A 27,186-nucleotide genomic window follows, 5' to 3' on the forward strand; every position below is an offset into this window, starting at 1 on the left:
ATTTGTCTGGCAGGGCAAAAAGCCCCGAATTAAATTCAAAATACTGACTGATGCTAAAGAAAGAGGGGGTTTTGCCCTGCCGGACCTAAAATTGTACTATGAGGCAGCAGCGTTTTGCTGGCTGAAAGAATGGATGCTCCTCGAGAATACAGACATCTTGGATCTGGAAGGCTTCAATAATGCTTTTGGTTGGCATGCATATCTTTGGTATGACAAGGTTAACAGTACCTTTAAAAATCACATTGTTAGAAAAGCATTATTTAATGTCTGGATAAGATACAAAGACTTATTGGAAAATAAAACCCCTAGATGGGTGTCACCAGTGGAGGCTAAAGCAGTGAAGAAACTCAATATGGAGGTCGGATGGCCGAAGTATTGGGAAATTTTAGAACAGGATGGAGACAAGGTTAAACTACAAAGTCAGGAGAAATTGAAGCACAAAGTAGAAAATTGGTTTCAATATCGCCAAATAATGGAAATTTTTAAACAGGATAGGAAAATCGGTTTCCAAGTGGAGAAATCAAAACTAGAGACCGAATTGCTAGAACCCAATACTAAGAATTTATCTAGAATGTATAACTTGCTGCTGAAATGGAACACACAGGATGAAACAGTTAAATCTGCTATGATTAAGTGGGCGCAGGATGTTGGACACAACATTATGTCAGATGACTGGGAATGGTTATGGAACACCGGTATTAAATTTACGGCATGTAATGCCTTAAAGGAAAACATTATGAAAATGGTATACAGGTGGTACATGACCCCAGTCAAGCTGGCAAAAATCTATCATTTGCCCGATAATAAATGTTGGAAATGTAAAGAGACTGAAGGTACTTTTTACCACCTTTGGTGGACATGCCCGAAGATAAAAGCCTTCTGGGAAATGATCTATAATGAAATGAAAAAGGTACTTAAATGTACATTTTCTAAAAAACCAGAGGCCTTTCTCTTGGGCATTGTCGGCCAATTGGTGACAAAGAAAGATAGAAATTTCTTTATGTATGCCACAACAGCAGCAAGAATACTCATCGCAAAGTATTGGAAGACACAAGATTTACCTACTCTGGAAGAATGGCAGATGAAAGTGATGGACTATATGACACTGGCTGAGATGACAGGCAGAATCCGTGACCAACGTAAAGAGATGGTGGAAGAAGAATGGAAAAAATTTAAGAGCTATCTTAAGGACTACTATAAACTCAACGAATGTTAAAATGTTGTGGTTGCTAGAAGTAACAGGGTACAGGGATACAAGGTTAGATAATAAAGGAGGACTAAGATGACAGAGATTAGAAAGTAACAACTGGGAGTTGCTAGTTCAAATATGGACACTGGGATGCAGAGAGGGGGGGTATGGGGAAGTCCAAGAAAAGAGGTTTATGAAAATATCTTTGAAAGTATTTTGTATGTTTGTTTTGTTTTGTGTTTGTTTGTTCTTTTTAAAAAATGCTGTAAAACCAATAAAAATTTATTAAAAAAAAAAAAAATATTCTGTATTTGCACCAAGAACAAGGTGGTACCTGACTGGTGGGCAAGAAACATTTTCCTGTACCAGTCTTGCATAGAGTATGAGAAGTAATCATGTTATAGACTGGTTTCTTGCTCCCTTGTAAACTGCAATTATGTATTTTTAGTTCATTTATATCCTGCCACAAACATTTGTTCGGAAGTATACAGAAACAGCAGCACAGGTTGCTAGATATGCAGCCAATCTCCAATTTTGCCCTTTCCAATCTTAAAAACATTCAGCTCTTGTGCACACACAAATGTATAACATTCATGTGCACCATACGGGACTGAATAGGCATTACGCAAGTGTTGGGTTGTGTGCTCATGTAGCACAACTTACCACTTTGCAGCAATGCAGCTGTTTGTAGATTGCACTAATTCAGATATACAAGTTGGAGTGCTCAAACAATGTTTTAAAAAACAGAAGCCCCACATATACACAAGACACAGATTTCTCAAACACGAATTTCTCCATCATCTCTCAACTGGCAGTAAATCAGTGCGAAGCCACCTGTGCATCAAGTTCTCCCACAGCAATACTTCAACAGATTAAGTTTCAAAACTCAACAAAAGTATCCTAAGGCAAAGGCACACTTTTTATTTAATGCATTTGATAGTACATAAAACATCAGTGTGGTGCAATGACACAGGGCAGTATGATACTCAATTTTCAATTCCTTTCATGCTGCAACAGAATGACATTTTCTTTCCATTATACAGATATCAGGTGTACACGCACACAACTATCCACACACATTTAAGGTAACATTCAGTTAAAACTGTATAACCAAAAAATTTGGCTTTCTGAAAAAAAAAATGAGACAAATCTGTCAGTGTAGAGGCTTAGAAGATTTATAGGTGCATGTTTGCAATTTATTTCTGGCCACTATGCAGTTACTGAACCATATTTTTTCACAAATATGAAACATAGTTCCCAATATGGAACAGTGGATAGACTCCACAAATTCAAATGCCATAGCCACTACCTTTTCCATTATTGATACAGTACATACATATTGTGTTAAAGTTCTAGGTTTGCCATTTATTTAAGAAAGCTGTTTGAAATTAGCTAACATAAAACATTTTAGACAGTACAGACTTCAACCTGTAAACCCACAGTGTCCACAGCTATCATCCTTAGGATGTAATAGTGTAATTGGCCTTTGGCCTCCCCTGTTACATAATAGTCCAGAACTATAAGCAAGTTGTTCAAAAAAACATAGTATTGCAAGCAGCACTGAACACTAAAATCAGGAAACAATATTTTCATCAAAACTGCTTAGAAGTTACTTTTATCAAATGAGGCATTCATCATTATACAAACAAGTTTTATTAAAATCATAAAAAAATATATTCTAGTTCAATGGTAAACATCTTCAGTAGAAATATACAGGATTGTGAGAAGTCAGACAAATTCCTATAATCTGCACACAGAAATAAGTTGGGAAACAAGAAAAATGGGCTCAAATCCTGAATAGCATTTGCATACAGATGATGACTATGTTTATATAACATACCAAAAAATTTCCTATTGAATGATTTTATCTATGTAGCAACATCAAAGAATATGTGACAATGGTTTAATTGACTTAATGAGAAATAAAGAATGATTTGTCACTTGTTTGTCACAGAAGCTGGTCAGAAGTGAGGTTTGATTTCATCACAGGACTGATGCAGACTGATTTCTGAACCAATCATAAGAAAATGGTTTGCCAATGTCACAGTAGATGGTTCTCCTGATATATAGCACATGGTAGCAAACCTTGCTTATTAAATATGTGTTTGCGTGAACATTAAAAACAACTCAGTAAGCTGTAATAGCTAACTGTGATTTAATTTATCATACAGTTTGTGTATGAAACAGGGACATCCGTGCTATCTGATGACCCTGCCATTGTGTTTCTGATGAAGGTACTTGAGGCATCTGTTTTAAGCATTTTTCCCCATCAAAGGCTTTAAGTGTAGTTGCTTTAAATAAGTACACAGCTTTTGTGCATGTGATAGCTTCCCAGCTGAGTGCAGTGTTAAGATAACTCCATGCACTCTGGGAATGAACCAAGTAGGAAAAAAATTGTGCTTATGGCAATGTCTGGTGGTTGGTATGGGGCTACTAGATACAAACTATGCTTGTAATCAGCAAGACTTTCAATAGCATATGGATCAAATTTTTATAGTGTCTTACAGACTTTAATCAGCTTGGACCATTTAAGCAAATTGTGTTAATGCTTTTACAGAATCCAAATGAATAGTAGGAAAAACCACAATTAAATATTAATATAATTATATAGATTTCACAAAATTCCTATATACCACAACCAACAGCACATATAAAGGGCAGAGGCTCTTACTGCTTACTTGCTCACTCTAAAGTACAGAGCTTAGAATGTGCTTTCAGGATTGCAGTCTATGTTTCCATTTGTCTCATTTACAGAAAATATTTCACTTCCTACTTCTCTAGAAGATAGCCTGGGAAAGGGAAGAAGTTTCTAAATGGAAGCCTGAAAACAGTGCCCTGTAAGCAGTTCAATGAACCCAGTGGGGCTTCAAAATTATTTTTACTCAAGCTGCAAATGCCCTCCATGCTGCATGACAAACATACTTCAATCAGTAAGGAGTTTAAAAACCTGCATGATGACATAAAATTCAGCTTGGTCAAAGTAAAAGAAATAACACTGGACTTCTGGAAGCCAGCTGCAAGAGTCTAGTAAGCTCTTTGGGTTTTACAAAGCTTCTCTTGAAAGGTTAACCATTTTTCTAAACCTTAATTATAATTGGATATTTTATCACACAGCTGTGCTATTTAGTGATTATGCACATCTGTTATACTAACCACTGATGAAGTGTCTGTTTATGACACTGAAGAGCCAGGTTCAGCTTGTTTTGAAATAAGAAAAAAATATTGGTTGTTTGTTATACTACATAATACAAGAAATGTGACTTAAATCTGAAATGATATGCGGCTCTGCTCATTAAGCATTCATTTTTAGATTCATGAAACAGTTAATTGTATCTAAACCAGCATAAATCAAACTTAAGCACCATGTGAATATGATTTAGTTTTGAAACTTACTTTTCAGGACTTCAAGAAGCCATGTGTATTTATATATAAATAAAGCCAGCTATGTGGGGTTTCGTATTAGGTAATTCAGGAGACCAATTCAGCAAAATCTGCCTTAATAGACTGCCTTCACAGTCATTTTCAAATACACAGTGTGGCCTCAAATGAACTAGCAGTTTTCCAAGATGAAGATATTCATTGATTTTATTCTCTTTCCTTAAACACTGTGTTTAACCATAGTTATCCAAATTATGAACTTTTAAAATAGGAAAACCATCTGGAATTACTTCTGAATAGACATTTCGGACAGTTTGAGAATAATGTGCAAAACATTTTCTTAAAAAACAAAATGAAAAAACCCTAACACAACTTCCTGCCCAAGTCCAGAAATTAAAGTTTCTGAAAGCTTTATACTTAAATGAAATATTAATTATATTTTAAAGCTTCAAATAAAAGCAATGTCTGATTTATAAGCCTTCCATAGCATTGAAGGATTTGTACTTACATTCAAGAGTAAGACAAATAATTTTTCAAAGACTGAAATTAATAGTGGAGATTGAGCATCTAGGTTAAATAAGCTAAAACCATGTTGAAGTACAGTGTTCTCACCATAACTTTGTTTTGATGAATTTTTAAAATATATTATTTCAGCCAGAGTCCTTTAGTGAACACAACTCTGGTAATGGAACATTTTCATTAATCACCAAAGTCTTCAATTAAAAGGTTGCTTTCTGGTTCTATGCTCCTCATAACATTTTTGATTTTCTTTTTCTAGGTGATGTACCCTCTTCAAATTTTACTGCTCCATTGACAAAGTTAGCTGCAATAAAAAGAGAAGATTAATGCAACACCCATTTGTATAAACACAATATTGTAATCTCCTAAATTGTCAGGATTAGACTTGGATTATTACTTAAACATCCAAGTGGGTACCTTCTATTACATATGTCATAAATAATCTCAGTTCCTTTGTCACTTCCTTCTGCTACCCACCTCTGCAACTTATTGAAAATTCTCCCCTCTGAACATGGCATAGTCCTTTGAAGAACCATTTTTCCAGCAAATATCCCAAGCTTCACCTTACCAAACTGCTAGACTCCCCATCTCCAACTCAAGGATAAATTTGGAAGAAAGGTAGGTGCATATTCCTATTTCCCCATACAGTTCCCCTGTTCCCCCACTATTTGCTCCGAAACATTCTGATAGTTGGGAGGCAGCACCCAGGGCAGCAGGAGGGAGGAGGAGAATCGCCAAAGAGCATGTGAATCCCTTTTCTGCTCACAAAAGGACTCCACTGGATCAGACACTTTCATCATCAAAGGTACACAACCTGAGTTACCGTATTTTTCGCCCTATAGGACGCACCGGCCCATAGGACGACCTAGTTTTTTGGGGGGGAAATCAAGGAAAAAATTTTTATTTCCCCCCCAGGTTTGTGCAGCCATCCCCAAGCTAGAAGATGGAGACGGAGCGCTCCGTCTCCCTCTTCTGCCCTCAGGGACAGCCTCTCTAGCCTCCGTGGGGCAGCGGCTTGCCCCGCTGTCCCCCGAGCTTGTGGGGCTGGCGATGGCGAGCTTGTGGGGCCCGCCAGCCTCCAGACCAGGTCCGGGAATAGCGGGGTGGCGGTGCTCCGCCTCCCCGCTATCCCCCGAGCTTGTGGGGCTGGCGGGGGGGGGGGGGGAGAAGCAAGCTTGCTTCTCCCCCCCGCCAGCCTCCAGTTCAGGTCGGGGAATAGCGGGGTGGTGGCGCTCCGCCTCCCCGCTATCCCCCAAGCTTGTGGGGCTGGCGGGGGGGGGGGAGAAGTAAGCTTGCTTCTCCCCCCCTGCCAGCCTCCAGACCAGGTCGGGGAATAGCGGGGTGGCGCGCTCCGCCTCCCCGCTATCCCCCAAGCATGTGGGGCTGGCGGGGGGGGGAGAGAAGCAAGCTTGCTTCTCCCCCCGGCCAGCCTCCAGATCAGGTCGGGGAATAGCGGGGTGGCGGCGCTGCGCCTCCCCGCTGTCCCCCGAACTTGTGGGCTGCAGGCTGCTGCCCGCAAGCCTTGCGAGCCCGCGGGACCTCCCGCCGGGCTTGCGGATAGCTTCCTGAAGCCTGGAGAGCGAGAGGGGTCGGTGCGCACCGACCCCTCTCGCTCTCCAGGCTTCAGCGAAAGCCTGCATTCGCCAGCCATAGGAGGCACACACATTTCCCCTTCATTTTTGGAGGGGAAAAAGTGCGTCTTATAGAGCGAAAAATACGGTAAATCAGGGATTTAAAAACAACTAATAGTGCAATCCAATACAAATCAGTATACTCAGAAATAAGCTTCATTCAGTCCACTTAACATGTTAAGCATACACCACGCTGCAGCCCTAGATGAAGTTTGCTTTAGACTTAACCAACAAGGTATACTCTGTCTCTACAGCAAGATGAATGGACTGAGCAAATTACATTCTATAACACAACACCAACTCCAGTGCTAAGATACCAAGCAAGTAACATGCTTTTCACTGGAAGCTGCCACTATAATATTGCACATTCAGCCATCAATTGCTACATATACAAATCATGCTAAACTTTAGCTGTTAAGCAATGGTTTAGTGCAGGTGTGGCCAACCTTTTTCAGCCTGAGGGCCTCAATGAGGATTGAAGCCTTCATGTCAGTAGTGGGCATGGCAAAGACACACTTAAACAGACCATCCAGATAGCACACTTATGTTTACCAGATAATCACACAGGCACTCAGCAGAGGAGAGAAGGAGATTCCACTCCATTAAAGCGCTGGGGCAAAAAGATGGGGAAAATGAAAGCGTTTCAAAGATCTTACTTCTGAAAAGTCCCACTTCTTCCTCTGGTACAGTGTCTTTGTTAGGAGCTATAAAAGAGGAGGAAGACTCCTGTTTCCCAAGCCTCTCCCATAACTTCAAACAGTGGCACTGTGCACTTTTCAGAAGTAAAATAAGCCACCGAATTTGGGAAGAGGCCACTCCTTCAGGAGGCAGGGTAGGATATAAATTTAATAATAATAATTGGATCATATGTTTACTGCAATGTGCATGAGCTGAATGAGCCCAAGCTCTCCCCCCACCTTAGTTTCAAAACAAGCCAACTTTGAAACAAGAGTTATGAAGCTTGTCTAAACCAACCATGCTTGAGTTAAACCTTGATAGTAGACTTTCCCACAACAAATTGAGATTATGGGATATGATGTAAAACACTGCCAAACTGGAAAAGTAAATGAAGTCAAATGTTCTACCAGGAAAGGGTGAGGGGAAGCACATGAGCCAGACACTCACTCCAGCTCATGTTTATCACAGTAAACCATGGTTTAGAACAACATGCCAATGTGGCAGTTACATTTTGTGACTGATAGCAGTATATGAGTATGAGGAATATACCTACCTTTGGATGATTCTTTCCTTGTTGGTTTAACCTTTATGTTTGTTGTTTTCTTAGGAATTTGATTCTGAATATGCTCCCTCCATTTCTTTAATTGGAAATTAATGAATTTCCACATCATCCAAGCTTGGGTCAAACAGATTGCAGCCAGACAGCTAATTCTAGTAAGTTGAAAAATGTTACATGGAAATTAATACAACAACAAGCACTGAACAATAAATATGAAAAGTTTAGAAATAACGCATTAAATTGGCTCAAGTTATGTTGGAGGCAAGCATGTTTGAAATGATCTACATTTATGGAGTACTGAAGAAATAAAAATTACTCAAGACATGCAACCGCACCTTTGTTAAGAGGGATGTCACTTTCCTGTGCTTTTAGAAGCAACCTGATGTTTCTGAGTGATATGGCTAATAACTATTAATAGACCTAACAAATATGGAGCAATATCCCTCCTGTTTCCAAATACAAGTTCAAGCAGAGGATGAACTTGTCAGAGACCTCAGGCTGGTCACTGCTGGAGACAGAATGCTGAAATGGCTGGAACTTATTTATTTCAAAACAGAAATTCATATATAGTTTTGCTATTTGAGCTATCTAACACTATTCCATGTACTTCTGATTTATTTATTTCTGCGCTTGCACAAGAAGCTACCAGCAAACTCCAAATAAAGAGAATATTCCCAATGTTCTGGGACAGAAGCAACAGCTGCCTATAAATCAAAGGGCATATTCCATAATTTACCATAGCTGGCATTGAGTACTGTTGTGTTTATCCTTCCCACCCTGAACCCAGGAAGGGGACCAAAAATAAAGGGGGAGGGGCTGAGCATACTAAGTGGGCATTGAATGCTGGCTATCTACTGGGGAGGGAAAGAACAGAAAAAGAATGGAGTGGATGAAATCCTGAACAGAAGAACTCAAGATTGCAACATTTTCGTGCAAGGTCCCGCTTGATCAATTAAGATAGATTTCAGATATCTCACACAAATTACCAATCAACTTAATAAATGTAATATTTAAAGGTGCAATAATAAAAAACCAACAGTACATTTTCCCGCAAGAATAGCAAGTTCTTTGCCATTTGTTAAATTCACTATACCTAAGAGTTAGTATGTTGAAGTTTCCTTCTGCTATGGAAAAGCCAGGATTTTCTGCTCTTGCCAGACCAAATCCAAATGTGAGAACTGACAAAGTTAGAGTCAGAAGGCGAGCCAATATGAACAGTAGAGCCCAGAGGGTAAATCTGAAAAGAAATTCATAGTAAGTATTTCCCCCCAAATCAGTTGCTTCACGAACGCCCTAAATTACCAGATTTTTTAAAAAACTGGGTCTTATAAAATACAGCACCAAGTCTTCTCACGTCCTTTGTATATCACAAAAATAGCATAATAAATGTGGGAAAATATTCAAAACTTGTGTTTCATTATTAGTGGTCAATGTACAAGTTCTTGGTTCATGAATTGGTTTATAGAATATGCATTCACCATGGTATGGTTCCCCTTTATCACATACACAGCACAGCAAAACAATGACAAGAATCCACCGACAGCATACGAATCAATCTGGCTAACCTGATTCAAAAATACACACTCCCCCCCCCCCAATTCTCACTACAGCCAACCAAAGACAACCAACCACACCCTAAGCCACCCCAACCACTTTCACCACCAAAGAAATACAACTAGTGAATATTAAGAAAACCCATACAAGTAATGCTGACACAAACCCCCCACCACTAAGTAGAAGAATAGAAGCATAACCACCTGACCCCACCCCCTCCCCTTTTCCCCCTCCCCTTTTTTCTTCCTAATTGTTTTTGTCCCCATGTCAGTTTCAGTTTATTGGTTAGTTTTTCTAATAAGGCTGTTTCCCATACTATTTGATACCATTGGCCCATGCTTACTCCTGACAGGTCTCAAATACAAATTACCAGATTTTAAGTTTCCTGAATATTGTACTGATAATTATCCCAAATAGCTGCTTAGAAAGGGCACCTAACAAATCCCATCATAGGAAGCCCCCGCAAGGACTTCCACTTGTGCAATGGGGCTTTCCTCCATCCTCCATGCACTCCAGCAAATTGAATCTAGGGGTCAGACTAGAGAAACCTAGAACAGCACACGAGGATGGAAGAGGGGGATTGTTCCATCTGGCAAGCTGAAAAACTTGAGTTGATGGAACAATCAACATAACATGACATTGAATTATTCTCAAGGAATCTGCTGTATAGCAGTGTTTTCCACTGAGTGGCGCTTTCCACATCATATTACTTCTGCAATAAAAGTTTCAAAAACTTGCATCATGTGGCACAGGGCAACCCTGCTGTACACATGCAATATTTTAAAGCTGCAAAAGACAGCTCATTGTATAAGATGGGAAGAAGAGGAACAGATAAGCCCTGAGATTCCTTCGAATCTTGGAGGAAGAAATTCTATAGATACGGGACTACCACTGAAAAAGGCCTTCACCTAGTAACTACCAACCTGCTCTTTCCCAGTGGCAAACTAGAGAACAGGGCCTCCAAGGCTGCTCTTAAGACCCAGGAGGCCCAAAAAGATGCACACAACTAGTGAAATAACCTGGTCCCAAACCAAATGCTATTATGTTGGTAACAAAAGAGGGCGAGGGGTAAAAGAAAGCGGTAGAGGGAGAAAATTAAAAGTTAATTTCATAATAGTAACAGTAATAATAAATAGAAATTACCCTTTTTGCTTATTCTCATCGCTGAAGTAGAAAAGGCGTGAGGCATGAAAAATAAGTTCCACAAGGTAATGCGGAACCAGCAAAATTAAGCCCAAGCGATGCAGACTGAAATATTAAAAACAAATATCTTCCTCAATATATTAACACAGTTCAAGATATCAGTAACTACTAGGCCAATGCATGGTCTAGTTACAGTACGGTTTGTTTTGCTACAGAAAAATCTGTTTTCAAATCCCAGCTCAGCTAAAATCAAATTATCTAACCATTGTTTCCCAATTGTGTCATTATCCTTATACAACATATAGGTAGTAGGGTTTAGACACATTTACTGAACATTTACTTTGCATGCTATAAAATACAAAGTTTATAGATACAGGCACCCCCCCACTTAAGCGCACCCCACTCGAGCACAACTGTTTTTACATGGGTCACTGCTAAATAAAGCGGGCTTTCTCTTGCTCGGGGCTACTACCCGAACAAGGGAAAGGCCACAGCAAATTTGAACCCTTGAAGCAGCTGAAGGGGAGCAGACTGCATAGAGTCCTCCCAGCGTGCAGGGAGCTGATCGCCTGCTTGTTTGCTCACCTGACTGCTTGCTTGCCTGCCTTTTGGCTGGGCCAACACACTCAGCCTCCTGGGACTGTCCACCTGCCTCCCTGTCTGGGCTGCAGCACAGCAGCACTGGAACATGGAGGCAGTACAGGTGGTGGGAAGACAACATGCCCAGTGGCAGCTGCTTTCAGCTGCCCTCCTCATCCCCTTGCCTGGTTTGCAGCCGGATGCCACAGCTGGGGTGGCTCGGCAGTCTTGGGATGGAGCCTGCACATACTGAGTGCCCCCCCCCCAGGGAATGAGGGGCCTGCTTTTTCTCTTCCAGACCTTGCTTGCATTTTGGATTGGGCAGTGGGAGGAGGGGAGGAAGCCAACTTGCCTAGCCCAGCCTTGTTCCCCTAATGCTCACCCAGTCCACCTCACTACTGCCTCACCATGGGGGAGAGTGCCAACTTCCAAGCTTCCTTACTCTAGAGTCACTTCTCTCTCTCTCTTTCTCTCTCTCTCTCTGTCCCTCCCTTTCTATTAAAGTGGGGTGCTCCTCACTTTACTCGATTTCAATTATGCATGCGGGGCCCCGGAACGTAACCCTCACGTAAGTGGGGGGACGCCTGTACTTACTTCAAAATGTAGGCACCGGATATGTGAACAATATAAAGACAGATGTAGTACAACTGCCTAGGAATATCTTCCTAGAATTATATGAAAGAGGAAAAGGAGACATGTTACATTTTAAAAAGACAAAAGAAACAACTCTGCGCAAGCTGTGTGATCTTTCATTGTTCTTCATACTTAAATTAAGAAATGCAGATTGAGTTGCAGGCATTAACTGCGTCATTTTGTCTTCATAATGTCTTCCAGTGCTATTTTCTTGGGTTCTGGAAAGGGAGGGCAGCAAAATTAAGTTTTCCCCATTTCATTCAAACTTCTCCTTATTTGGAACACCCACCATTCTCTTTGTACCCAAGATCTAATTTGCTGTTTTTTGGCCTAAAGTTTTTAAACGGTAGAATATTAACAATAAAAATATGGTGAAATTGCAACTCATACCTTTCGAATCTTTTGGAAGTACAGTTCTGGCAGTGAATGAAGCCAATAGGCAATTTGGCAGATATAGAAGAATTTAACCTGAAAACTAAACACACACACACACACAAAATAATTAAAAATTCAAAAACGGTGTTAACCTAACTCATTCAACCATTACGCTTGCCAGGGCAATTTTGACTCTGCTATCTAGTGAACAATGTGCCTTCTTCCTAACTTTCACGTTATGGGGGGAGGGATGGGGGATAATCCAAACAGTTTCAGTAACCTTCCAGTTCTCATGCTAGGAGGAAGGCAGGGCAAGGATTGCCTGTGACAACCTGGCATGAGTGAGCTGGCAGTAAAGCACACCATGCAAGTTGGAGTTAACTCTTTATTAGCAATAACACAATCTGTACAGACTTGGCAAAGTGTCAGTCCTAATGAGTACAGCAGCTCATCCCTGGTAAATCTTGCCCCATGGATCAGTTGCTGAGACTGAAAGTCTCAGCCTCCCTTGGCCCCTTTCATGCTTCATCTGGTTCTGGGAGACCGGGGGGAACACAGCAGGAGAGGGAGACACCCATGACTCTTCACCAGCCTGGCTCATCTCTGCCTCTTCACCTCCCTCCTCCCCTGCTTCAGCTTCTGCCTCTTCTGGATTTCCCTCTACCACAGACTCTCCTAGCTCACTAAGCCATGTTACCTCTTCAGCTTCAGCTTCAGCTTCCAACACCTTCTCTTCCTAGCATTCCCACCATTCCTCTGCATCCAGCCAGTCCATGACATCACCCTTACCAGTTCCATGGGAGTTTTTTGGCTGCCACTACCCAGTATCAGCTGAAGCTGATATACTCTCCAAAAGAGAAATATGTGGGGAGAGGGAAGCTTCTTCAGCTATTGCTGAGCAAAGGGGTTTTAATTCCTATAACCAAGCATCAGCTGAAGCTGGAATGCTCCTTTGCTGTAGGGGAAAGGCACTTGCCCCGAAGGCAGAAGGGGAGAGAAATCTTGCAATTGTATTTTTTGGCTTTGTTAGCAAAGTCAGTCAAGAATGTATACCTTGCTCATACAATTTGACTTTCTTGATTAAATTAATCTGCAACACTCAACATTCATAGAAAAACTCCCTAATATTTTATTTTAATGAATGTTTAAATATTATGTAAACAAGTGAAAGATAGCAAGGGCACTCTACCACATACTGTAGCCTGACAAATGCAATCTCAATATGCAGGCAGCACTTAATTGGCATAGTCTTTCAAATGTTCCTGAAAAAGCATAGCAACCATTGGATAAGAAGATCCCTCCTCTTATGGACAAGGAATTGGGGACAGGGTGTTGGCAACCAAAAATAGCTGTCACTACACTGGCAGTAGATCCCACTCGGATCTACATTTGTACTGGGTTTTTAAAAATAAACTATCAAGATATGGGTGTGAAACAGACAATGAAATAGGAAGGGCAGTAAAATCCCAAGCCCCTCTGAAGAGCTTCACAGTTGACTGGACAATGGAACAGCAGACTAAATTCAGCCTAAATGAAAACTAATGTACAATCCTACATACATAATGGAGTCTAAACTGCTTGCTTTAGGAAAGATCTTGGTTGACTGCAAATGGATTCTATTTGCAAAGTCAAACATAATTTCAAATACTGGTAAATATATCAGCAAATATTGTAAACTATTATATAAATCTAGGATGAATATTCAGATATTCAAAAGAATGCATGACAGATTGTGTAGGGGAAAATTTTAAGTGTATTATAGGGAAGGGGACATTGCAGATGGGACTTGTATACCTACTGCCCTCTTCATTCATTCAAAATGAATGGTTGAAGAGGGTTAGTCTTATCCCGTCCCCCAATTCAAGAGAACATAACAGAGTCACAAGAGATGCAACTAAAGTAGACCAGCGACTGTTACAATTTCTTACAAAAGGAAGGTTAATTTTTTTTCATATATATTAGCTTCTGGAGAGAGAGAAATGCAACTGAGGGGGACGTGACAACACAAATGTATAAAACTATGATTGGAGATTAGACACTGCAGAGATGTATTCAACCTGAAGAACATCAGAAAGTTAATTGAACAAGTAAAGCAAGATCCACTAAAATCAGATGAAGGAACACAAGAACAACACTTACAACATTCGAGAATGAGGGTAATCTTTCCACAACAAAGTTGGATTGGTAGTGAATTCTTCCTAATGGGGAGAAATATACAGGTAAAAGAAGTGATCATATATTTTGTGCTAACATGTATGTCGAAGAAATTCTAGAAAGATAACTTGACTTACTTACTGCAGACAAAATACTGGCTCCCCAGACAAATGAAAACAAGTAGAAAACTGCTAGTTGCCCTGATTCGTTGAATTTGCTATGCTTTGTTTTTGACAAGTGGAGACGTCTATTAATTTTCTAGAAATTAAAAAACAAAAACATGAGCAAGAGTTTACATGAGTTAGGAAGTGGGTGTTTTTCTGTACTGATTACGCTATCTGGATAATCTAATATCAGCACGTCAGTGCTTATCTTATCTTCTCTATTTGTATTCCAATGCAATAAGGCTATAAATTGGACTTTTAGCCTTATTAGCCACGTCAGCAATATGACTATCATCCACAGCAATTCTACCCTATCAGAGTAGCCCTAATACTCAAGTGTTTGTAAAATTGTAACATGCTGTGCCCCATACTGGCTACTGAACCTCTCACAGTTCAGAGCCCAAGATGTACAGCTTATGACATACTGTATAGCTAACAAGGGTAATAGGCAAGTTCAACTGGAATGGTGGCCAAGCATGCATACAATATGGTTACTGGTACTAGTATCTCTTCTTGACTGACAGAGAATAAATTTTCTGGCTCAGCAATGAGAGGACATTAAGAGAAGTCTCTAACATAGAGACAGAGAAGCTGTGTGCTTCCAGGTGTCGATGGACTCCAACTCCCCTCATCCTTGGCCATGCTGGCGAGGGCTTATAGGAGTCAGATTCTGACGGGCCACAGATCCCCAACCCCTGCTCTAGCAAGCCTTGCAGTGACTCACTGAATGAACAGTTTGTTGATTTCTGGCACCAAATATCAAGTACTTCATGACAAGTACTAGATGTACTTAAGAAAGCCATCTTAAGAGCTAAGAACTTATCAAATCCAAAATATGTACACCCATCTAATAATGGTCAACTTACATCTAGTATGTATTCCTGAATCACTGCATGAAGAATAATGGCTATAAGCATGTAGAAAAAGATGGTGGCCACGTCTTTTGGACCATACTCATAGAAATGTACCGGCTCAGGCCTCTCATCTGAAATGCATAACATCTTATTATTACAACAGTATCCAACTGTATAGAGTGCACTTGGAAAACCATTAGGCAATAAAAGAACACAAAAATGGTTTTCATCAATGTTGCTTATCTTAGATCAGTTTTAGAAACTCATAAGCCAATCTCCAAATGGCACTTTTAGCCTAGGTTGTGGTCACAACAACAATATCTAGGCACCATTTCCCCCAGTGGTGCTTATTGTTTATCCTTCATTTTATTATTCTTTTCAGTTCTATACCGCTTTATATTTTAAAGAAAAAATCTCAAATTGATTTACAACACATTAAAACATCAAACAATCCAGAATAAAAAAAATTCAAGCTTCAAGGAAAGTATTTCAGATCCTTCTGTAAGTGACATTTCACTTTCCTCCTTTTTATTTCCCTACGTAAATTACATAGCTTCCCCTTAGCAGAAGTACTCTAGGAAGTCAGTATGGTATAGTGGTTAGTGTCAGACTAGGACCTGGGAGTTTAGGGTTCAAATCGCCACTTAGTCAGGAAGCTCACTAGGTGACATTGGGCCAGTCACAGTCTCTTAACCTACCTAAAAGGGTCGATGCAGGGATTAATTGAGGAGGGGGTTGAATTAACCATGTACTCCTTGGAGAAAAAGGTGGGATATAAATGCAGTAAATAAGCTCTTCTGCTTACCTGTTAAGAAAGCTGGAGGGGCGAGCCAGATGGAGATGTCAGTTGCTAACCTGGCATCCAGAGATCTCCATGTGGTCACAATTGGACCCACACCAGTTGCAAAACGTGCCGGGTGTCTGGCTAATTTATAACGTTTTATATTTCTATGATGAATTCTTCAGGAAATAACTGGATAACAATTCAAGACTAAGGAGTATGTGCTATCTAGGATTAAAGGAATTTAAAATAAAGTCTTCTCTCTTGCATTTTTAAGTCAGTGAACTTGTTAATGTTTTACAGCCCCAAAGACATATACATGCATAGGATCAGGCTGTACTGCAGACTCAAAAAGATTATAAATGAAGGCTGCAATCCTATTCAAACTAAGGAGTAAGACCCACTGAACTCAGCAGAACTTACTTCTGAGTAAGCATGCACAGGATTGCACTGTAAATAATTGGCATGAGACTTCTCAGTGTTTTATTGTTTAAATCAATGGCCAGCCATGCAGATGATTTTGTTTTACTCTTACCTGTGGTGTATGTAACATTGTACTGAACAGTAATAAACATAATGGCATATTTGGCTGTAACCTAAAATTTAAAACAGAAGGCAAATTAGCAAGCACTTACATCACTTACATGTTTCCTAAAAGCTGCTACCGTAAAGTTTTTATCCTTTGTTTTAACACACAACTTTCTGGCTTTCAGTCTTATTATATTTATATGCATCAGGGATGGTAAACATTCACTGGTCTAGGATTGTATCACCAAGTTCAAAATTGGGCCATACCAAGGGCTGACACTAATGTAACACTGACAGTCCCTTAAGAGATCAGTCACAAGATTGTGCTCTCTGATGTGCAAATCCTCACTCCCGTGAGTTTTACTCACAGTTAGTCAGTATGTCTACAACTGATATAAAACGTGGTTAACACACTAAGCTGGGTTTGATCATGAGGAGGACCCAAAGCTAAGTTTTGACGTTGGCTCCTAAGTTCTTGTTATGAACAAAGCCAGCTTAGCATTAGCCATGCTTAACACGTGCAGGCATCAACAAAAATAAATAAATAAATAATAATAATAATAATGGCTAACCATAGGAAAAACCAGGGCTTAAAATGTTAGGAAACATGAGAGTCCAACCCCAGAACCATGGTTAAGGGACGAAAAGTGTTAAATTGGCAAAGGATCCCCAAAATACACATCAATACATTGTTTACATGCTTGCCATTTTATTTTTGATACACAGAAGCATGCGCATTACATTCAGTCCCAAATCTCCTTTATGATGCAGGCACAGTTGTTCAGAGGATAGTTCAAGAAACAGGGATGAAAATATTTCCCCAAGAGAGACCACAACAGCATGGAAGCAAAGGTCAGTATCCTTTCCTGGTCTACCTTCAGCAATAGGCAGCTAACCAACACAGGCTTCTTTTAAAACTTTCCTGGATTGAATATTGCAAATGGAACCTTCTATGCCAGGACACATGCGATGATTTACAGCCAATGACAATGGTAGGATTTTTCAATGACAATGGTAGGATTTTTAGTCTTTTTAAAGCCATATTCATTCCACTCAAATAAATAGGGAGACTACAAACACAAAATGCTTTTCTCTAAAGGCAGAATACAATTCCACATTCAAAAAAACAACTCCTACTCTCTACCTACAGGAATGAATATCATCTTATGGTCACAGTCCACCAAGGAATTAAGTGCTACACAATTAAGTCAAAACCTCCCTAACTCTCTGCTAGTTTGTAGCCCAAATATTTAAGCAAACAAGTCTTTATTACTATGTAGCCTTTGGTTGTTTGAGGAAACCATACACTCCATAAGGAAATGCATTTTAAGGCATCAGATGTGTTAAAAGAACAAGTATACTGATGTATAATATAAGGCAATATCTGCAGCTAGAATGTCACTGAGGATCTTTGCACCTTCACCATTAGCAGAAATAAAGAAAAGTATATAAACTGAATTAGAATGCTTATATTGCTACTGTAAATCCAACGTCCAGTTTCATCTGGAAGATATTCACAACTCTAAAAACTGAAATTCCAGTCATAAGTCTATTATACACTTGTACTTAATGCATTGCAGATCTAAGAGTACAACTGCAGTTTGCAGCCTGATTACGTTAACAATCTGCTACAAGTCTCCTCATACTAGCACCACATTGAGTTGTATTGATGAGCATAATTATGCCAAATCTTCTGGTTGTATTTTACTCTAAGACCAATTCAAACACCTTACTGAGTGAAGGTAGAAACTGATTTCCCTATTGTAACTTTCCCGTTTTTACAATGGCCTTCGATTAAAAAAAAAGCACCACTTCATTTTCAGACCATCACCTTAGCCATTGCAATTCTTTTGTCATATAACAGTGCTGTGCAATATCCAGATTACATGCAAACAGGGCAGTGAGAGTAAACCCTCCAAATGTTACTGGTCTTCAACATTCATGTGGAGAACCAGAGTTCCCTATCCCTGGGCTAAAATAATGTCTAGATCCACATGTCTTTATGACTAGAGTAAAAACTGTAGTGGAGAGGAAGTTGCTGGATCTGATCAACTCTTCCCTAACCCACAATTGGTTGACCTTCCCCTGCTGCTCCCTGTGAACTTCCTCTGTATCCTTCAACATTCATATTTGTATGTTGTTCAGGATCATAGCATTGCCCCTTTCTCCCTATTTACTCCCCCGATCTGTTTACTAATTCCTTTGCTGTTAAGACTGCCTCAGACTGAGCTGGGATACTTGAAAAGCACATGGGAGACTTTTCAACCCTACATATCCCTCTCTTTACTGTTCATTGATTTGCCTGCCCACCTCTACGTAACATCATGTTTGATGGCATTTTTTGAAAACAGGGCACAACTGTGACACAGTCATTTTATATCAAATCTAAGGTGTGCAAAAGTAATTCTGAGTCTTTTTCCAAATTCCATTTTGCAGGTTTATGAGTCAGTGATGAACATGTTTATGTAAATTTGGCCACTCTTGAGGCTTGACTGCTTAAAAGGCATGTTAAGTTGTTTATATTAACAGTATCCCATGTGGAAAGAACAAACATACACATCTTACACCTTTTTATCACAATTAGTTTATCATGGAACTTTGAAGTGTCAGGCATAGCCCTACTGGCTTTAGCCCAAACGTAGCAGAGTTTTCCTGCACAGCGAAGAAGCTAGTTGCGGCGGTAATGACTAGTCAGCTAGACTCAGAAGAACTATTTACAGGATTTATTAAAAGGAAAAATAAAACCAGCAGAGTTTCTGCATACAAATAAAAGCAAAGTAAACCCTCTCTTTCTCTCTCTCAAAACCATACACAGCACTTCTAACTCCTAACACACCTCACCCCAAACTGTGCTAGCAATCCCTAGATAACAGAGTTGAGTGCTGCTCGTTAACCAATCAGAGTGAGTAGTTTCTAGGTCAAGCAGACCTGGGCTTTCTGCCAAGAGTAAATTGACACCAGCTTGAGTTAATTGGTGAAGCTAGAATCTGCAAGTTTCCCACGAGAACCAATTAACAGAAACTGAACACCCCCTCACAGATTCTGCTGAACAATTAACTCCAAATACACCTATGTAGGAGATTATTTTTCCAGCAAACCTAAACCCTTGCACATTCGCTTGTTCTTTACCTTTGCCAATGGTTTAGTTAACACATCTGCTACATTTTCTTCACTTGACACATAAGTACAGGTGATTACATTGTCTTGTACACAGCAACGTACATTTTGGTATTTTACAGAGATATGTTTGGAACGCGATTTGAAGCCCTCTGTTTTACTTAAGGTTATACAAGCTTGATTATCAATGTAAACTTGTACTGGTTCTCCACAATTCACATTTAAATCTGTTAACAAATGCTTGAAATAAATCACCTCGTTGCACAATTCACTCAATGCGGCGTACTCTGATTCCGTTGATGACACACTTACAATGTCTTGCTTGCGTGACCGCCAGCTGATTAAAGCTCCACCGACCATTATAACTAGTCCTGTGACAGATTTTCTATCTGGCAAATTTCCCCAGTCACTATCACAGTAGCAACTCAACATTTCATCCTCTGAAGAATTTAATTGTAACATATAGCCAATTGTCTGTTTGAGGTATCTCAGAACTTGTTTTACCCCTTTCCAGGCATTTAGTGTGGGTTTTGAGACCAATCTACTTAATATGCCTACTGCATAGCTAATATCAGGTCTGGACCACTGTGCTATATACAACAAACTTCCAATTACAGAGTGATATACATCAGGATGTTCAAATTCAGGACTCTCATCTATGTGAAGTGTTTTTATGAAACCTGGATCCATAGGCACCGCTGCCCCTTTGCAATCCTGCATCCTGTATGTAGTCAGTAGTTGTTTAACTTTGTTCTGCTGACTAATTAGGCAGCTGCCATCTTGGGCCCAGCACACTTCCAACCCTAGATATGTCCTAACCGGGCCTAAGTCTTTCACTTTGAACTTACTGGACAATTGCTTGGCAAACCTTTTAGTTTGTTTATCTGTTTTACAGGCATACAATACATCATCTACATAAATCAGACAAAACTCTTGATCACTGCCTGTACCACGTACATAAACACAATTGTCAGCTGTACTCTGCTTGAAACCAAATGACACTAAGGCCTCATGGAAACATCTGTTCCAAGATCTTGCAGCCTGTTTGAGACCGTATAGAGCTTTGTTTAATTTCAACACTCTATTGGAACCTGTCTCATAACCAGGCGGTTCGGCTAGATACAGGTCTTCTGATATTGATGCATGTAAATATGCAGTCTGAATATCAAAATGGTTTAACAGGAGTTTTCTCTTTGCTCCAAGCGTTAGAATCAGCCTTACACTGTCCCCCTTAGCAGTAGGGGAAAAAGTCTCGTCATAATCTTTTCCAGGCCTCTGAGAGTATCCTTGAGCAACTAAACGAGCTTTGTATTTGTACTCTCCTGTCACCAGAGGTTTAAGTTTGTACACCCACCTGCAGCCTACAATCTTTGCCCCCTCAGGCGCTGCTACTGGTGTAAAAACCTTGTGCTCATTCAGAGAGGACATCTCTTCCTCCATTGCCTGTTTCCAGCGCTCTGCCTCCTCTTTTGGTAACTTTAACACCTCCTGAAAACTCTTCGGTTCTGCACTTACACTAAACACATTTGCAGTATCTGGGGAAAAACGCACCGGAGGCACTCCTTTGTTTTGTCTTTTAGATCTTCTGGGAGAAAATTTTTCTTCTGACCCACTTTCCTCCTCAGAACTACGACCTCTCTTTTGTTGCTTAGCAACTGGTCTCTGGCTAACTCCACTTTCTTGAGAGCTCTTATCTGAACTTTCCTCCCCCTCAGACTCTGATTCTCTGTGTCTACCTTCAGAGTCATGAAGCTCCTGGGAAGGTTCAAACCAAACCTCAGTATTGGCATGTAGTCTCTCCCAGCCACTATGTTCACAAAAACTGGCATTCCTGGAGATCACAATGCCATTTGTCCCTTCAGCAAAGCGGAAACCTTTTCCCAGCTCCTGGTAACCCACAAACACTAACTGTTTGGTCTTAGGATCTCCCTTCTTCCTCATTTGTTTCGGAATTAATACCCAGGCTTTTGATCCAAACACATGCAAATGGTCAATTTTGGGTTTTTTCTGAAACAATTTAAAGTACGGGGTTGTACCTATTGTTTGATGAAAGAGCCTGTTTTGGAGATAACACGCGGTGAGCATGCTCTCCCCCCAATAAGACATGGGCAAATCAGCATCATCAAGCATGGCAAACATCATATCTTGTAAAGATCTGTTTTTTCGCTCTGCAACACCATTCTCCTCTGGGGAAAAAACGTTCGTTTTTCTATGCCCAATGCCACGCTTTTGTAACCAATCTTTAAAGGCATTTGACATAAATTCGCCACCTCTGTCCGTCTGAATCCTTTTGAGTTTAATGGACAGAAATCTTTCCACAGATGCCACCCAGCCTTTAAACTTAGTGAACACGTCACCCTTATTTTTCATGGGAAAAACCCAAGAATAACGCGTGGCGCCATCCACAATTGTTAGTGAAAAGCGCGCTCCACCCCTGCTTACAGCAAATGGACCAATTACGTCCATGTGAACCAGCTGTAGCGGTGACTCACTAACTCTGTCACTTCTGGGGTAAGAGACTCTGTGGGTTTTAACCTTTTTACACACATTACAATCAAGGTACTTGTTACAACTCTTTAAATTACCCCCATCAGCCAATTCAGACATTTTTAGTACACTTTTCCAGCAAGCATGCCCCATTTTCCTATGCAATAAGTGCACACAGTTGTCATGTATAGCTTTGTTACTCACTGCAGGCTGAGATTTACTGACTACTGCTGCAACTTGAGATCCTGCTTTAAGCCAAAACAAGCCTCCCTCTGACTTAGCAGTGCCTAAAATCTCACCAGCCTTCTTAATAATGCAACTGTCTCCTTCAAAATACACTTTAAACCCAGCTTTTAGCAAACAATCTACAGACATCAGATTGCTCCTTAATGATGGCACACAAAGTACATTTTGCAGGCATTCACGCAGACATGGAACATAAACTGAACCCCCCGAAATCACTTCGGAAGTACTTCCGTCTGCTAGAGCCACCTGGCTGCGCTGTGCTGAGTTCTTGGAAACAAACAATTCATCTGAATTCACGATGTGGCGAGACGCTCCCGAATCGACCACCCAGACCGCTTGTTTCTCATCAGCAATCTTGACCTCGCCGGTCACCAGCTGAGCCGACTGTTTTCGTTTGAAGAATTTCTTTTTACGCTGCTGCTGCTGCTGATGATGATGATGATCTCGTCTCTGCTCCTGCACCGGCAACTGAGACTTGACCAACTCCGGACATTGTCGTTTTAGATGCGCTGAAGACCCACATCGGAAACAACGCCTAACAGCAAACGCTGACTCCTCACCAGTACGCTGCTTTTGCTTCACCTCTGGCACGGCATGGGAACTCCTTCCAAACCGCCCACCAGTAGAAGCCTCTGCAGCCAACGACCTTTCTTGCCTCTTCTGCCATTCTTCAATCAAACGCCCAGTAACGTAACTGACTGATAAATCACGCTCCTGTATGCTTTCTAGAGACAAAACTAAATTATCCCAGCTTTCCGGGAGAGAACTCAAAATAATAGCCACCTTCTCCTGCTGGTCTAACGCACAGTCTCTTTCCTGTAGCGCAGAAAACTTTAACTGTAAACTGTGTAGGTGTTCCTGCATTGTAACCCCAGGCTGTAACATTGCCTTGTACAATGCCTTGCGAATGAACAGCTTGGAAACCGCTGTCTCACGCACATGGAGTTCTTTAAGTGCTTGCCACACACCTCTAGCTGTCTTGATTCCCCTCACATACGGCAACTGGGAATCTTCCAGCCCCAAGACAATTGTGGCCCTTGCTCTTTGGTCTTTATCGAGGTCTTCATCATCAGGCTTCGTAGGAAACTTACTCACCACTTGCCAGAGACGATCCCTCTGCAGCACTGCCTGCATGCGTTCCGACCACAGCAAGTAATTGGAGTCATTCAGACGCTCAAAAGCCATCTGAACTGGTTGTGAGGCCATCTTGAGAGCGATGTCCCTGGAACCCGGAACCAGCTACTCACGACCACCGAGAGAGAAAACAGGAACCACAGCACCCAGCACTCACACGCTGCAGCTGTTGTCCTTGTGTCCGCTGCGTCACCAGCTCACCACGGTCAGGAACCAGCCAGAGAACAACAACTTCTGGAACTACTGGAACCAACGCCGTTGATGCTAACACCACCACAACTCAGGCTGGCAGCACAATGCCCATAACCTCATGGAACTTTGAAGTGTCAGGCATAGCCCTACTGGCTTTAGCCCAAACGTAGCAGAGTTTTCCTGCACAGCGAAGAAGCTAGTTGCGGCGGTAATGACTAGTCAGCTAGACTCAGAAGAACTATTTACAGGATTTATTAAAAGGAAAAATAAAACCAGCAGAGTTTCTGCATACAAATAAAAGCAAAGTAAACCCTCTCTTTCTCTCTCTCAAAACCATACACAGCACTTCTAACTCCTAACACACCTCACCCCAAACTGTGCTAGCAATCCCTAGATAACAGAGTTGAGTGCTGCTCGTTAACCAATCAGAGTGAGTAGTTTCTAGGTCAAGCAGACCTGGGCTTTCTGCCAAGAGTAAATTGACACCAGCTTGAGTTAATTGGTGAAGCTAGAATCTGCAAGTTTCCCACGAGAACCAATTAACAGAAACTGAACAGTTTACCTGCTGCTTGAACCAAATGGGGCAAAAAGCATTATTTAAGTAATCAACCAACCAACCACATTAACACAGCTTTCCGTAACTTTTACACACCTCATTCCTTCTGAATAGCGTGCACCCTATTAGCTTTCTAATGTTGGTTGGCATCCATCTGTTTTGAGAGACAATGGAGTGCACCAAACTCTGCAGGATTTTGGTGCTGCAGGAGTTGCCAGATGGAGGTGTACAAGGCACCATCCAACCATCTTAGGAATTCCACTCCGGATTTGTGTAGGGCTTACTCCTTAGCCTTTCGTTCTCCCAGCAAAATCCCACAAGGCAATGGAGCTTTAGGATCAGAGTTTTCCTTCTTCCAAATGGCCTACCTTCCCAGGTTGATAAGCCTCATGTGCCCCTCACTTCCATCTACAGCACATGCAGAAACTGCCTTCTTGACTGTTGGAACCCACTATTGGTCTCATCTGCTCTATGTGCTGGAGCCTAACTTACTGAGGGTTTGAGACCAATCTGATACCCACACCTGGTTTAGCTGGCACACTGAAGCCATTTCTGGGGTGTATTTACATGCTGACAGCTTCTAGGAGCCACAGGTGAGGTGACAGCTGAGCCCAGACAAACTATCACAGAAGGAGCGTATGTCCCCTACCAAAGGTACTACGGCTCCCCTAACACTCCATACACCCTTTCTAATGTAGCATCAATAAGTATATGTTATAATCAATGCTACAATAATATGTGTCATGCCAAATAGCTGCATTTGGCATACCACACGATTGCCAACTCATATAAACATATGACAGTGCCTCAAAATGTACAGACAAATAATGCTTAACACAGAAAATGAGATACTGTACTGAGTTCTGGTCCTCCTCAAACTGGTGCCCCTCCAGATGTTTTGTACTACAACTCTCATCAGCACTAGCTGATTGGAAGAGAGACAACCAGATTGGAAAGGGCTAGTCTAGAAATCCTAACCTTCAAATCTAACTTCTCATTAAAGTTTAGTAACCAATGAAACTTGAGATTCCTTATACTGACTGAGGTCTGTTCTTATCGTACACCGTAGAACTGAGCTTCAGTGCTGAAAATAGATGCCCATGGCTGGGCTTGCAACACTGTGTGACCAGCTCCAGAGAGCAGCCAAGCAGATTACACACACACACACACTGGCCTTGAAAATGGAGGATGGGCCAATTTCGAATACAGTGGTGCCTTGGGTTACAGACACTTCAGGTTACAGACTCCGCTAACCCAGAAACAGGACCTCGGGTTAAGAACTTTGCTTCAGGATGAGAACAAAAATTCCGTGGTGGCAGCAGCAGGAGGCCCCATTAGCTAAAGTGATTATCTCAGGTTAAGAACAGTTTCAGGTTAAGGACTGACCTCCAGAACAAATTAAGTTCTTAACCCGAGGTACCACTGTACCTTGGTTTACAAATTTAATCCATTCCGGAAGTCCGTTCTTAAACCAAAGTGTGCTTTCCCATAGCAGCAGGGGACTCAATTTACAAATATAACACACTCAACAGGAAACGAAACATGTTCTCATTCCAAGGCAAAAAACCCCCCACTTACTTCTGGGTTTGCAGCGTTCTTAATTCAAGTTGTTCATAAACCAAGCTGTTCTTAAACCAAGGTACCACTGTATTAGTAGAGGCAGGACAAAACTTTCAGGGGCGGGGCGGGGGGCGGCTTTGCCTCCCACTTTGCTTTATCTAGCGCTACATTGCCTACATCTATCGCTGCTATGCCGAGAAATCGTTTAGTTGTGGGGTGTTGTTCTTCTTATCAGTTCGGCCACCGAGAATTTATATCCCACCTCACCCCGCCCCTCCCTCTCCCGACAGAGGGTCTCTAACATGTGGCTTGGCTTGCTTTCACGAGTTATCTGAGCAGAAGACTCCGTGCGGGGGGAGGGAGGGAGGAGCGGTAGGCGAAGCCGGCCCCGGCAGGGATAACGTCGCCTCCCTTGCACAGAGGAAGAACGTGAACGGGCACACGTAGAGGGGGCTGGTGAGAACCGCCAAGGAAAAGGAAGCGCCCGAGCCGAGATTTCGGAGAAGGGCGGGGCCGCGCGCGGAGGAGGGGGAGGGGGGGAGGAAAGGGGTGTGCCTCAGCCGAGAAGCCCGCGCTTCGCTACTACGCTGACCACCCTACCCGCCCCCCGCCCTCTCTCGCCCCCAGGCCCTACACAGCGCTGATACCTCGAACATAAGCCCCAAGAGGAGGCCCATGGCCAGGCAGGACACGGCGTCCGCGTGGTTCTGGATAACGAACTCATGGCTCAGGACTGGCGGGCTCTTATTCTTCTTCCGCAGCCCCATTGCTGAGGAGGCTTGTGAGGCTGGGGAAGCTCCAGGCCCCAAAGTGGAGGGGAAAGAGAGAAAGAAAGAGAGAGAAAGAGAGATGAAGGATGAAGAACACCCGGCAGTCCTTTAAAATAAATAAAAAAAACTCCTCAACAATCCCCCCCTCACCTCACGCCTAGTAAACACCAACGACTTTCACCCCTTCCACAACTCTGGCCCGCCTCCTCCCTCCGGGGGTCGTCCAATCGCCGCGCAGGGTGAACGTGACTGTCGGCTTCGGCGGCTAATCGCTTGCCTCGGCTGTAGCTTGCCAGGGGCGGGGACTCGGGAATCGGGGAGGGAGGGAGGGAGAGGGGCGGTTGAGGGAGGCTGCCCGACGCTCGAAACGGCTGTTTGAGGAGGGAGGCGGGGTTCGCGTGACTG

At 41.9% G+C, this 27,186-nt stretch overlaps 1 protein-coding gene across 3 annotated transcripts; it reads right to left on the reverse strand.

Moving 5' to 3' along the window:
• Positions 1-2,087: 2,087 nt before the first annotated feature.
• Positions 2,088-27,063, reverse strand: LOC308588187 (translocating chain-associated membrane protein 1-like 1). 3 transcript variants are annotated; one of them, XM_081196568.1, is made up of 12 exons: positions 26,932-27,063; positions 26,659-26,807; positions 16,727-16,787; positions 15,423-15,541; positions 14,534-14,650; positions 14,378-14,436; positions 12,254-12,338; positions 11,825-11,895; positions 10,652-10,756; positions 9,048-9,191; positions 7,949-8,106; positions 2,088-5,390 (listed from the first exon to the last, which is right to left on the reverse strand). In XM_081196568.1, exons 2-12 carry the CDS (start codon positions 26,776-26,778, stop codon positions 5,317-5,319), a joined length of 1,113 nt encoding a protein of 370 aa, XP_081052694.1. In that variant the 5' UTR covers positions 26,779-26,807; positions 26,932-27,063; the 3' UTR covers positions 2,088-5,316. The 3 variants fall into 3 exon arrangements, with proteins under 3 accessions (XP_081052694.1, XP_081052693.1, XP_081052695.1); XM_081196567.1 differs by lacking the exon at positions 26,932-27,063 and having other exon boundaries at positions 26,659-26,921; XM_081196569.1 differs by lacking the exons at positions 26,659-26,807; positions 26,932-27,063 and adding an exon at positions 26,030-26,452.
• Positions 27,064-27,186: the final 123 nt, after the last annotated feature.

The sequence above is a fragment of the Podarcis bocagei genome (genome assembly GCF_964188305.1).
Source record: "Podarcis bocagei genome assembly, chromosome: 5".
Lineage (NCBI taxonomy): Eukaryota > Metazoa > Chordata > Lepidosauria > Squamata > Lacertidae > Podarcis > Podarcis bocagei.

Excerpts from the sequence above, each read along its gene's own strand:
- LOC308588187 (XM_081196568.1), bottom strand. The coding sequence starts at position 26,778 with ATGGGGCTGCGGAAGAAGAATAAGAGCCCGCCAGTCCTGAGCCATGAG. Across the intron at positions 10,757-11,824 it reads TCCGGTGCCTACATTTTGAA|TCTGCATCGCTTGGGCTTAA; the intron begins GTAAGTACAGGC and ends TTAATATTTCAG. Across the intron at positions 5,391-7,948 it reads AAGGAAAGAATCATCCAAAG|CTAACTTTGTCAATGGAGCA; the intron begins GTAGGTATATTC and ends TTTTTATTGCAG.